The sequence below is a fragment of the Felis catus genome, chromosome C1, assembly GCF_018350175.1.
Source record: "Felis catus isolate Fca126 chromosome C1, F.catus_Fca126_mat1.0, whole genome shotgun sequence".
NCBI classification, from domain to species: Eukaryota; Metazoa; Chordata; class Mammalia; order Carnivora; family Felidae; genus Felis; species Felis catus.
The window spans coordinates 116,663,684-116,677,492 of NC_058375.1; the positions used below are offsets into that span (position 1 = coordinate 116,663,684).

General features: G+C 45.4%; 1 protein-coding gene across 2 annotated transcripts; it reads left to right on the plus strand.

The window, feature by feature from the left end:
* Positions 1-1,248: 1,248 nt before the first annotated feature.
* NIFK (nucleolar protein interacting with the FHA domain of MKI67) lies at positions 1,249-13,268 on the plus strand. Of its 2 annotated transcripts, none has more exons than XM_045033611.1 (7): positions 1,249-1,436; positions 2,407-2,544; positions 8,114-8,222; positions 9,884-10,095; positions 11,364-11,429; positions 11,554-11,625; positions 12,488-13,268. In XM_045033611.1, exons 1-7 carry the CDS (start codon positions 1,332-1,334, stop codon positions 12,674-12,676), a joined length of 891 nt encoding a protein of 296 aa, XP_044889546.1. In that variant the 5' UTR covers positions 1,249-1,331; the 3' UTR covers positions 12,677-13,268. The 2 variants fall into 2 exon arrangements, with proteins under 2 accessions (XP_044889546.1, XP_044889547.1); XM_045033612.1 differs by lacking the exon at positions 1,249-1,436 and adding an exon at positions 1,565-1,750.
* The last annotated feature ends 541 nt before the right edge of the window (positions 13,269-13,809 follow it).

The following is a 13,809-nucleotide window of genomic DNA, read 5'->3' on the forward strand; positions in this document are numbered from 1 at the left end:
CTCTGCTCCTGTTACCCAAAGTGAGATCTATGGAGCATATGAATTCCCGGTGGGCGAAGGGGGTTTGTTTCTAAGCAGATTCTGACTCATAGGTCTGGGATGGGGCCCCAGATTCTGTGTTTCTACTGTACAGGCTTACTGTCCGCTCTTCCCACACATACACCTGGGCGCCAGCCAAACTTGGCCGTCCCGGGTGCCAGAACCCCTGCCACCACCATCCCCCGCACCAGCTCTGTTTGGACTGCTGCTGTCGCCTCCACTCCACTCCACACCCTACTTTCCCTGTGTTAAAGAACAAAATCCAGGGGCACCTGTCTGGCTCAGTTGGTAGAGCATCGAACTCTTGATCTCAGAAACTCTTGATCTTAGAAAACTACTAGCCCCCAATGCAGTCATTTATGTTAAGGACCCATGTAAGTAAATGAAGACTTAATACCTAACTGGACTATAGTTCACACCCCACCCCCGTAAACTTTAATCTGCCAAACTGGAGGTCATTCTGATAGATCCCTTCCCTCTGCCTTAGGAGGGTGACAGCTGTCAATGCATTATTTTCTAATAATTCCCCTCCCATCCCCTTTGCCTTTATTTTTTTTTATTTTTTTTTTCAACGTTTATTTATTTTTGGGACAGAGAGAGACAGAGCATGAACGGGCGGAGGGGCAGAGAGAGAGGGAGACACAATCGGAAACAGGCTCCAGATTCCGAGCCATCAGCCCAGAGCCTGACGCGGGGCTCGAACTCACGGACCGCGAGATCGTGACCTGGCTGAGGCTCGAACTCACGGACCGCGAGATCGTGACCTGGCTGAAGTCGGACGCTTAACCGACTGCGCCACCCAGGCGCCCCGCTCCCCCCCCCCCCCCCTTTGCCTTTAAAAACCTTTTCTGCAGCTCCATGGAGTTCCTTTCTACTTGGTAGATAGGATGCCGCCTGGTTCATGAGTCATTTAATAAAGCGATTTAGGTCTTCAAATTTACTTGGTTGTGTTTTATTTGTTTTTAAAGATTTTATGTTTAAGGAATCTACACCCAACGTGGGGCTCGAACCTCTCTTTGAAATTGGTTGGCCGCAACGTAAACGGGAACAAGTTAGCGTCTGCCATTTTAGACAGGTGGCCGGAAAGAGAGCAAGGCCAAGCGCGGCCCGGCCAGCAGTGGGCGCCCGTGTTCGCTCGGGCCCCTCCCGGCTCCGCCCCATCCCGCGCTTTATGCCCCGCCCCCCGCGCCTCGCCGCGCAGGTCTCCTGCCTCCACTTCCGCTTTGGAGGACCTGAGGGCTCGGCGTTTCCGGGGCCGCCGCGTGGAGCTCTTCGGCTTGGAAGCTGTCGCCATGGCGGTCTTTGCAGGCCCGGCTAAGCCGTTCCTGTCGCTGAACCCGCAGGAGGAGGCCAAGTTTCAGAAGGAGGTGGCGCAGTCTCGCCGGCGCGCAACCCAGGTGAGCAGCCACCGCGGGCCGAACTGAGAGGGGAGGCGGCAAGCCGGGTCTGGGGGTCTCCGGGACAGCGCGGAAGCCCGTGCGGTTCCCTGCCCCCGCGCTCCTCGCCTTCCTCGCGCCAGCGTCTCTCGGGGTGGCCCGCCTGCCTTAACGAGCTTGGAGGCCAAGGCCTCCCCGAGACCGGAAGGGGTATGCCTATCGAGAGATGGAGTTTGGCCGTGTAGGCCTTAGGGGTCTCCTATGGAAATACGCGGGAGGTAATCGGGGTGATGCCAGGGGAGAGAGCCAGCTGTTGGGAATGGAATCAACCCCAGGTTAGAGCTGTCACGCCTCCGCCTTGCCCCCGAATTTGAGAGTTTTGTTTGCCCAGTTGGTGATCTTGGAGTTCTTAAAAGACAGTGTTTGCAGAGTTTCTTAAAAGACAGTGTTTGCCGAGTTTCATTGGCTGACTAGGGCCCGTGACATCAAGTTGCATTTGCCTTGGTTTTTAAGCATAAAACACACATTTGGCAAAATTGAAAGTTCTTGCTTATAGAAAGCAAGGGCATGACTGAGGTGCTAGAAGGTTGTTCGGGATCGTGAAAGTCAGTGTCTTCAAATTGTTCAGTTCAGTGGGTGTGAGTAAACGGTGACCTGCAAGCAAAATTGAAGGGTATGTTTGTGTGGAGTTTGGCCAGAAGATTTAAAACGATGTGTGCAAATATTGCTTATCCATCGATTCAGCATATACTTACTGAGCGTTTACAGGGCGCTGGGTGCTGCGATACCGGAGTCTAAGACTCTCTACCACTTGACCGCTGCCCTCTTGGGGAGGTAGACGTTAAACACCAAAGTTTTTAATTACTACTCTGTCATTGGAAATGCAGGGCAAGTCTTTTGTCTTCGACTGAAAGCCAGCAGTCTTGAAGTTGTGTTGCAATGTGATTTTTTTTAATTAAAAGTTTTGTTTACCTGGTCTTTACGTCTTCAGCGAAAGGAGAAAGAAAAACTTACTCCTGGAGTAATCTATGTGGGCCACTTACCTCCAGCACTTTACGAAACCCAGATCCGAGCATATTTCTCCCAGTTTGGCACTGTTACGAGATTCAGACTGTCCAGAAGTAAACGGGTAAGATTAGATCGTTTTATATCTTACGAGTAAGATATGACTTTACAATGCACGTTCATATACTATTGTTTATCACAGTTCATAACAGAAAGGGGAGGGTAAGATTTAGAACCTGCAACAGTCAAAGGCACAATCAGTATTAATGTAAATGTTTGTTTTGCTATTTTTTTTAAATTGCTCCAAATCCTCAATTTAAATTGATAATCCTGATAAACGAATCCTATTTATTCTATGGTTACTAGGCCATGGGTACATGAACTTCAGTTTGAAGAGCAAGTATAGAGCAAGTATGAATATCTTTTTTTTTTTAATATTTAAAAAAAATGTTTTTAATGTTTATTTTTGAGAAATAGGACATGAGCAGACGAGGGGCAGAAAGAGAGAGGGAGACACAGAATTCGAAGCAGGCTCCAGGCTCTGAGCCGTCAGCACAGAGCCTGATTCGGGGCTTGAACTTAGGACAAGCAAGATCATGAACTAGGCTGAAGTCAGACACTCAACTGACTGAGCCACCCAGCCACCCCAAAAATATTTGTTTGTTTGTTTATTTATTTAATGTCTATTTATTTTTGGGAGAGACAGAGACAGAATGCGAGTGGGTTAGGGGCAGAGAGAGAGGGAGACACAGAATCCGAAGCAGACTCCAGGCTCTGAGCTGTCAGCACAGAGCCCGACATGGGGCTCAAACTCACGAGCTGTGAGATCATGACCTGAGCCGAAGTCAGGCACTCAACTGACTGAACCACCCAGGCGCCCTGAGAATATTTATTTTTAATGTTTATTTTGAGAGAGAGAGAGAGAGACAGAGCACAAGTGGGGGAGGGGCAGAAAAAGGGGAACAGAGGATCCGGGGTGGGCTCTTTGCTGACAGCAGTGAGCCCAGTGTGGGGCTCGAACTCACACACCTGATCATGACCTGAGTCAAAGTCAGACATGCAAACAACTGAGCCACCCAGGTGCCTCAAGTACGAATGTCTTGTATTAGCCTCTGGCACAGGCATCCCTATGATAGCAAAGGGCTATATACTGAGTAGTTAAGTATAAGGACACTGAAGCCAGACCACCTAGGTTTGAACCCTGGTTGTACAGGTCACTCATTGTATGACCTTGGACCAGTTATGTAATTTCTCCATGCTTCAATTTTCTTGTCTGTAAAATGTGAATAAAATAAAATAGCATCCACCTCCTAGAAGAATATGATAAAAAATTAAACAGGGTAATGAATGTAAAGTTTTAGAACAGTGACTGATACCGGCAGTAAATCCTTTATAAATGTTGCTGTTATATTGTACCTCCCTTCTAGTAAAGAAAAAGTTTATATGCTTTGTTTTCCTAATAGAGGAGCGGCCACTGTATTTTCTTCCCTGCACACATCCACTTTGGGTTATAACCATAGACCTCTCACTGTTGGAATCTTTTTTTTCTTGATACACTTTTTCCACGTTTTATCAAAATGAAATTTTATATTCGATTTGGTGTGTGAGAGGAGAGAGATGCACCTGTCATCTGCTGATTGTCATAAAAGCACAGATCCGAAGTTTTTTGTTGTCAAAGCAACATCTCGACATTAAAGAGGATTTTAACGTTAAAATGCCCTAGTGTCTCCCATCCTAAGCAAAATAACATTTGTCTGTATTCCTCCCTTGTTTTTCCATTTGCCTCTTTGTAATGGTTGTGTATGATGTGGGTGAGGTATTTTAAACATCCTAAAGTCTGCTGGCATATTTGATGACTATTCAGTGATCCACCATTCACTTTCATCAGGTGTCAGCTATATCTCATACTTGTTTCAGATCTTTGTTCTTTAAGAAATAAATTATAGGGGCGCCTGGGTGGCTCAGTCAGTTAAGCGGCCGACTTTGGCTCAGGTCTCGATCTTGCGGTCCGTGAGTTCGAGCCCCGCGTCGGGCTCTGTGCTGACAGCTCAGAGCCTGGAGCCTGTTTTGGATTCTGTGTCTCCCTCTCTCTGCCCCTCACCCATTCATGCTCTGTCTCTCTCTGTCTCAAAAATAAATAAACGTTAAAATTTTTTTTTTTTAAAAGAAATTATAGGTAGACTTGAGGTCCCCTTCTGTACCATTCCCCAATCCTTTTCATTTTCTCCCCAAGTCCAGGGAATTACTATTCATGAATCCAGTTCTTTTCATTACTCTTTTTTTTTTTTTTTTTTTTTTTTGAGAGCAAGAGAGAATCCCAATCAGGCTCTATGCTCAGCACGGAGCCCTAAGTGGGGCTCAGTCCTGCCACCATGAGATCATGACCTGAGCCCAAACCAAGAGCCAGACGCATAACCTACTAAGCTAGCACCAGGAACCCCTTTATGTGTTTAAGTTTTTACTACATGTTCATGTATGAATGAACATACATGTCATATTTGTTTCAAGTTTATATTTTATTCTTTAGCTCAATTTTTTCAGTTAATAATCAGAAGATTATTCTTCCCCTACCCATTCTGAAATCCAATCAAGGTTCATGCATTGTGTTGGGTTCTAGCTCTTTAGCATATCTAGAACAGTCTTCTTGCCCTTTTGGCTTAATTGTTTTTGCTTTTCTTGACATTGGCTTTTTTGAAGAAGACTTCAGGTCAGTTTTCTTTTAGAAAGCTCGCTCCTTAAGGAGATGCACTAAAATGTACCATTTTCAGCATTGTTGCGTAATAAAGCTGCCACCTTCCCCACTCACCCCAATTTTGACTGTTTGCACAGTACTTCCAACATTGTGATACCACTAGGTAAAAGCTTGGCGCTTTTTTTTTTTTTTTTTTCTAAGTTTATTTTGAGAGCTCACAGGTAAGCAGGGGAGAGACAGGGAGAAAGGAAGGATGGGAGAAGGTGAAAGAATCTCAATCTCAAGCAGGCTCCATGCTGTCAGAGCAGAGCCCAACACAGGACTCAATCCCACAAACCAGGAGATCATGACCTGAACCAAAATCAAGAGTCAGACACTTAATGACTGAACCACCTAGGCGCCCCTACAGATTTTATTTGTAAGTAATTTCTACACCCAATGTGGGGCTCAAACTTACAACCCTAAGATCAGAAGTCACGTGCTCTACCAACTGAGCCCACCAGGTACCCCTGGCTTTTTTTGGTTTTTTATTTGTTTCCTTTTTTAGACACTTGACATGTATTTTCGAGTCACTTTTCAGAAGGTTTATGCTTGTTTACAATGTGGTACAGTAAGTTGGAATCAGTGTGTGTCTTCCACTCCACCATCTTCCCCCTCCCTGTTAAGAGTTGGGATTATGGGGGGCACCTGGATGGCTCAGTCAGTTAAGCATCCAGTGCACCTCCACGCATGTCATGATCTCTCAGTTTGTGGGATCAAGCCCCGCATAGGGTTCTGGACTGATGGTGTGGAGTCTGCTTGGGATTGTGTCTCTGCCCCTCCCCTGCTTACACCCACCTTCCCTCCCTCCCTGCCTCTTAATAAATAAACAAGCAAACAAACTTAAAAAAAAAAAAAGAGGTGGTATTATGAGGGATTTTCAGACATACAAAGTTTTACCACAATCTTGCTGCAGGTAACTGACAGCCGACACACCCAGAGCTGCTAGTTAGCGGCACCGCTGTGTTACAAACGAGCCTCCTGCTCATTTCCTTAATTTCGTCACCAGTGTTGATCCGTAGCCAAAGATATGTTTAATGCAAAATTGTGAAATAGTTATCGTTACTGATAATTGGAGCCGTAAGGGAAGAAAGATTGGCTTCCACCTACACTCCTAGATTTTCTGGCCAGAACCCTGTAAATTCGTGTCCTGCCCTTAGGCAAATGGAGGACGGCAAAGGGCTTTTTCGTTATCCACTATTTCCTGGTTGCCTTCAGCTCAAAGTAATCCTTATGCCGGAGTAGCATATTTGGGGATGGCATCCTCTGCCACTCTAAAGAACATTCAAGTACCTGACTAACATCCCCTGGAGCGCTTACAGATTATTTCTTCATAGCAGCCCCGCGAGAATGCTTATTCTTTCCCCATTTAATAGAATGAAACACTGAGGCTTAACATTACTTGCCTAACTGTCACAGCTAGGATCCAGACTTGGGCATTTGGACTTTAGAACCCGTGCTCTTGTTATTAAGACAAGTGAGAAGATACACTATGTTGTGTGGAGGGCAGGAACCCAGGATGTGCATTTCAGGAGATGTTGGCAGCATCCCGTTACCATCAGTCATGAAGACAACCGGTCACTAGAAAGCGTGAAAAGGAACACAATATTTATTTATTTATTTATTTGGTGCCATGCTGGGTGTGGAGTCCAACACGGGGCTTGAACTCACAACCTTGAGGTCAGGACCTGAGCTCAGATCAAGAGCTGGCTGCCAGCGGAGTCACCCAGGTGCCCCGAAAATGAACACGGTATTTTATCGATTAGCTTGGTGACACTGAGGAGTTAGTGTCTTCCCAGTTCTTATGTGTAGAATGAAAATTATATTACCTGCTTTCTTTGTGAACCACCACGCTATCTGCTGAGCGTTGTTTTGGGTTTTGTTTTGTTTTTTAAATGTTAACTATTTGGGGTGCCTGGGTGGCTCAGTCAGTTAAGCAACCGACTCTTGATTTCGGCTCAGGTCACAGTCTCACAGTTCTCCAGTTCGAGCCCCAGATCAGGCTCCGCACACTGACAGTGCAGAGTCAGCTTGGGATTCTCTGCCCCCTCCCCCCACCTTCGAAATAAATCAATAAACTTAAGGGAAAAAAAAAAAACAACCTAAGTATTTATTTACTTTGAGAGGGAGAGAGAATCCCAAGCAGGTTCTGCACCGTCAGTGCAGAGCCCAACACAGAACTTGAACCCACAAACCATGAGATCTTAACCTGAGCCAAAGTCAGGAGTCAGACGCTTAACCGACTGAGCCACCCAGACGCCTGTTTTTTGTTTTGTTTTGTTTTGTTTTGAGTAGGCTCCACTCCCGGCGTGCGGTAGTGGGGCTAGACCTTACAGCCCTGAGACCAAGAGTCCCATGTTCTACAGACTGAGCCAGCCAGGCACCCCTCTGCTGGGCATTGTTAATACACGAATAAAGTGACTACCGTTGAAACTGGTGATGAGTAAAGGACTGTGGGCCCTACCAGATTTCCTTTATACAGTAAATTCCAGTTGTACTAGTAGTGTATTTATCACGTGATCAGAATCTCAGGTATACCTCAGGGGCGCATGGGTGACTCAGTCCAAGCGTCTGACTCTTGTTTCAACTCAGGTCATGATCTCACATTTCACGGATTCAAGTCCTGAGTTGGGCTTGGCACTGACAGCGTGGAGCCTGCTTGAGATTCTCTCTCCCTCTCTCTGCCCCGCCCCTGTTTGCTCACTCGCTCTCAAAATAAGCAAATGAAATGAAAAATACAAAAAGAAATCCCAGGAACAACTCAAGATAGTTCAGACTATTTTGGATTTTTTCTTTTCCCATAACAGTCCCCACACCGTGCATTGAAGTTAGAATTAAAGGTGTCGTAATGTTATTCGGTAATGGGGCTTACGTACGTTATTTAAATTAATGGCATTTTAAGAGTTTCACTACTGGTAAGAATTTGATTGTTCTACTTTTGGTGGTGGGTGTTCCATTGCAGACTGGAAATAGTAAAGGCTACGCGTTTGTGGAGTTTGCATCTGAAGATGTTGCCAAGATAGTTGGTGAAACAATGAACAACTACCTTTTTGGTGAAAGACTCTTGAAGTGTAAGTGCTCTTCTCTCGCATTCTGTGGGGATGCATTGTAAGGACTTAAGTGCAGAGATAGGAGTGCATTTTCTAGACAGATTTCCAGTTGGGATTTTAAAATCTGCTAGAGTGAGAGCCGTGTGTGCCGAGATGGAAGTAGGACGAGTCACTAGGAGTGCATGGAAGGGCAGGTGCCCGATCACTCATGGGATGTGGAAGGCTCCCCCGAGGAAGGGTCTTTAGGTGGAAACCTGAAGATTAAATGGGAGTGTGCCAGGGGACGGCACGTGCAAAGCGAGAGGTGACTGATGGTACTTATTTGCCTGTGAAGGAGTGTGAGGGGAGCCAGGAGATGAGAGGAGGTCAGGTTACCGAAGGCCGGGCATGTAAATCTGGGAGTTGAGAAGATATCCTGAGGGCAAGGGGAAGCCATTAATGGGTCCTAGATGGGATAAGGTTAAAGGCAAGAATCCCATCTGAGAGTCGCATGAATGACCGTGGCGGTGGCCATGGCTCGTCCGCAAGAGAGGAGTAGAGGGGGGCGACGCCAGCTCAGTGCGGCCCACGGAGAGTGGAACTGCCAGCTCTGTATTCGCAGAGCACCCCTGTCCGCAGCCCGGTGCCTCTGGAGGCAGAGTCTAAGTTTTGGCTTCTCTGCGCTGATGGTAGGATTGTGTGACCATCCCAGGTGCCAGAACCACCACGCGGCTGACGACCTGCCCAGACAGCGTCACTCTCCCTCGGTTCCCGCCGCTGGGAGAGAGAATCCCAGCAGCCTCGTCGAGGTCATGGATTCATTTCGCACATAAAAAGTATGGCTCTTGCCAGGAGGAGATGGGCCCAAGAGGCGACCGAAAACATGTCAGGACGGCATGTGTAGGATCAGTGCTGTGCTGGGTCTGACCTCAAAAGATCACACGAGAGGTTTTGAGCTCTGTTAGGAGTTCAAATGGAGGATTAGCCACGTTGTCTCTTTTTTTTTTTTTTTTTTTGAGTGGAAGTAGTGTGTTTTGGAGGTGAGCCGAGGAAAATACTTGTAGGGAGTAGAGAAATCCGGGGAGAAGGAAGTCACTGAGGGTGAGCTGGCAAGCACCGTAGTGCGTAGGCGGCTGGGCTCCATCCTGCTGGGTAGCACGGGGAGACCGAGTTACCCCAACTCCCAGGCGAGGGAACTGGGGTACTTAACCAACTCCCCACCTGGCGGTTGAAAGTCGATGCCGAGGGTTGGGCCTGCCTTTGCGAACGGTCCTGTTGTGCCACCACGGCCTGCAAAGGGCCCGTAAGCAGAGAGATGGAGATCAGAGGAAGCTGGCTGAGTCCTGGAGAGGTAGGTACGCAGAGATGAGCTGAACGGGATCTTTCTGCTACGGCAGGTCACACAGTCTGAGATTCTGCGAGCTTTAAGGACCCCCGCCCCCAGACTTGATGCCACCACGACATGCCCTTCTACGACTCCTCTTGTTCACTCACGTATTCCTGGCTCCTGGATTAGCTCTTGGTGTTTAACAATAATTGTTGGCTGTGTGCCTTTCTTTTAGCCGCCCCCCCCCCCCCCCCCACCCCCGTATTCTTTCACTCTTGCTCTTGAAAACGGGAGACCCATCATCTTGACAAAAACATTGAATCCTCTCCGTCGCGTTGGTTCGGAAACACTTTTTCTTTCTTTCTCTTACATCTAGGTCATTTTATACCACCTGAAAAGGTACATGAAGAACTTTTCAGAGAGTGGCATATTCCATTTAAAAAGCCATCCTATCCAGCAGTGAAACGGTATAATCAGAATCGGACACTTCTTCAAAAGCTACAGATGGAGGAGCGATTTAAAAAGAAAGAAAAGTTACTCAGGAAGAGATTAGCCAAAAAAGGAATTGATTATGATTTTCCTCCACTGGTAAATATTCTTTCACAAAATGTTTTTCATAGTTTTTCTCGGGGTGGGCTTTGTTCCTCAATAATTACAGCCTGTTTATGGTTTTATACATAAAGTGTCTAGCCCAGTGTTGAGGCTTTGTCTAAGTTTTTGAAACCTTGCACTGTAGGTTTCTTCTAAAAGTTTGTTAGCGCAGATCCCGTTATTTCCATTATACAGAAGAGGAAACTCTTGAAAGGGATTAGGTCATTTGCAAAATTTTTATGATCTGTTTTTAAGTTACTGAAGTTAAACCGCTGTTTAACCAAAAACTATAATGCTTATAGAAAACTATTGAAGATGTCATTCAGAATGAAATGTTTGGTTTATTATATGCTCTCCTTAAACATCAAGGCTGTGAATCAACGATCTTTCATATTGCCATTCTGATTTTGGAATTAGAAATATTCTTCTTAACATACAGATCGGAATTAACCAATAAGCGTCAGTTCTGCGAATTAAATGAGCCAGGGGTTGAAATATACGAGACAACTTAACGAAAATGAGTTAGCACGGATTTTCAAATTCCTAGCTGTTCACTTCTTGCTCGAATCCTAAACACACACTTTCGCAGTAGGTGTTAAAAGAGCATGTCACCGTCCCAGGGCCCTGGCGCTCGTGGGAACCGTGTGGGAGCCGGGACAGTGAGGCTGCAAAACAGGCCTGCAAGAAATGCCTCTCCCGTAGCCTGTTTGCTGGCTTTTGCAAGAGCAGCTCTGTTTCGTTGCCCAATCCTGAACTTGGCTAAGACAGGGCCCGCCTTTTCGCATTCTTCCAGTTCACGTTTTTTTTTTTTTTTTTAATATATATATTTGTGTGTGTATATATATATTTTTTGTTTGTTTGTTTTGTTTTGTTTTGTTTTGTTTTTTTGAGAGAAAGAGAATCCCAAGCAGGCTCCACACTGTCCATGCGGAGCCCAGTTGACATCACAACCCAAGCCAATATCAAGAGTCGGACTTTAACCAACTGTAGCTTTTGTTGTTACCGTTCCTCTGGTTCACATCTGACTCGGGTTTCTGTATGGCCAACTTCAGGTTTGGCCCTACTTCAACCTCCACAGCTGTGCCCATTCCTTAGTGAGGGTCTCTCTCCCAGTTTTGCCTTAAGATCATGGGTTTTGGTTTTTAAATTGAAATGCTTTGTCATTTGGAGAGCATTTACTGATTATGCGTGTAAGGATCTAACGGTAAGTTAAGCATGTAAATGGCATACGTATGTGACATTGCCAGTTCATTTCTTTATTTAAGGTTCTATGTAAAAAGAAAAAAAGAAGTGCTTCAGACACTGGTCTTCAGAAATCTACAAATAGCCAGGTAAAATTGTTTTTATCATGTTATATGCCAGGTATAAGGGAAAGATAAATGGGGAAATACATATTCAAGACTACTGTCACTGATAAATACGCAGATCGGTAACGTCTCTTAAAATTTATTGAAGGTCTTATCAAAGAAGAAGAAGAAAAAAGCTCCGTGCACTCCTGGCACCCCTGAGCAGACTGTGGATAGCCAGGTAAAATTGTGTTCACTGTTGTGGAAATGGGATATTATAGAAATGATTTGAAAGAGGAAAAGCGGGGGCACCTGGCTGGCTCAGTTGGTGGAGCGTGTGACTCTTAATCTCAGGGGTGTGAGTTCTAGCCCCATGATGGGTGTAGAGATTACTTTAAAAAGATAAAAGAGGAAAAGCAGTCCACGCTGCTGTCACTTTATTAAAATTTCAAATTTGGGGTGCCTGGGTGGCGCAGTCGGTTAAGCGTCCGACTTCAGCCAGGTCACGATCTCGCGGTCCGTGAGTTCGAGCCCCGCGTCAGGCTCTGGGCTGATGGCTCAGAGCCTGGAGCCTGTTTCCGATTCTGTGTCTCCCTCTCTCTCTGCCCCTCCCCCGTTCATGCTCTGTCTCTCTCTGTCCCAAAAATAAATAAAACGTTGAAAAAAAAATTTTTTTTTAAATAAAATAAAATAAAATTTCAGATTTAACCTTGTGATTGTTTTAGTAAACCCTGGTGATTTAGCAGATGCAGTGAGCTTAGCAAAAGTTACTGTGAGCGTATGCAGTTTACCTTTTCGGCAAAGTGACTGAGTCAGTAGGGAGAAATGAGGCTAGTATCTTTACAAATGTGAGGCTAGTTTTCTCCCTAATACCCTATAATGGAGCACGTTCTATTCCAGTTAATTGTGAGCTTGATACTAACTTTGGTAAGGGCCTAGGCTGTGTTATGTGCACTTGTATCACCAAAAGGTATAAACAGGCCTAAAATAACACAGGGGAACTTGTAAAAATATAGGGCAAGGAGTATGGGAGGGGGGGTGTAAAGTCATTCCTAATATCTTCCTTTATTTCTCTATTACAATGTTTTACTCATTGAATCCAGGGCCCCACGCCAGTTTGCACACCAACATTTTTGGAGAAGCGAAAATCGGAAGTGGCTAAAATGAATGTTGACGATAAAGATAACGAAATAGTTTTCAAACAGCCTGTACCTGGTGTAAAAGAAGAAACACAGCAGACTCAAACACCTACACGCTCAAGGAAAAAAAGACGAAGAAAAGGCAATCAGTGATTCTAAATGTATTATATTTCTTCTGAAAAATGTGATTTTATTGTGAGGGCCAATTCTTTGTATTTAACTATGTGCAGTGAAATGCAACCATTGACAGGGTTCTTGGAGGACAAACTGTCAGTAAGGAAAGCGGTCAGTAACCGGCTTACCTGCCCTTGCTGGCATTTCAGCGTGCAGTAGCTGGGCTCACGCTGCCTCTTTGTCCTGGTCTCTAGTTTTCTTTGCACATTTCATAGCTGTCTTTAGTTTCTCTTCCTGGATAGAAAAGTCCCCACTTCCTGCAGCTTTTATTGTTACCATCAGATAAAGAATACAGACTCTTGCTTGACCATCTACATGGTTCTCTGTTAGACTGTGCACGGCTCACCCATAAGAGCACTTGAACATCATGTCATGGAAACTGGAAGTTAAATTACTTGGAGAGTGAGAAAGCCCTTCAAGTATATGTACGTGACCGCTTTTACCAAGTTAAGTCTTTGGGGGGCTAGCAAGGTTTAATGACTCATTTTGTGTTCGTATCATCAATGTGGAATTGTATCTCAAGAATCAGTGACCAGCAAATAAACTTTTTCTACAATTCATTTATATGCAAGTGGGATTTGGGTGTCTTCCTTTTTAAGTGCTTATTTAAATTCCAGTGTAGTTACCATAGAGTGCTATATTGGTTTCAGGTGTGCAGTACAGTGACACCCCCCCCTCCCCCCCCCACACACACACTTCATATAACACCCGGCGCTCATCACAAGTGTCCTTCTCAATCCCCATCACCAGTTTCACCCATCCCCCACCCACCTCCCCTCTGGGGACCATCAGTTCTCTATAGTTAAGAGTCTGTTTCAGGGCTCCTGGGGGGCTCAGTCGGTGAAGCATCCAACTTCAGCTCAGGTCATGATGTCAGCGTGTGAGTTCGAGCCCTGCATCGGGCTCTGTGCCGACAGCCAGGAGCCTGCTTCAGGTTCTGTGTCACTCAAATATAAATATTTTTCTTTAAAAAAGAGTATTTCTTGGTTTGCCTTTTTTTTTTTTCATTTTTTCTCTTTCTTAAATTCCACATGTGAGTGAACTCATGGTATTTGTCTTTCTCTGGCTGACGTTTTGCTTAGCATAATACTCCAGCTCCATCCATGTTGTTG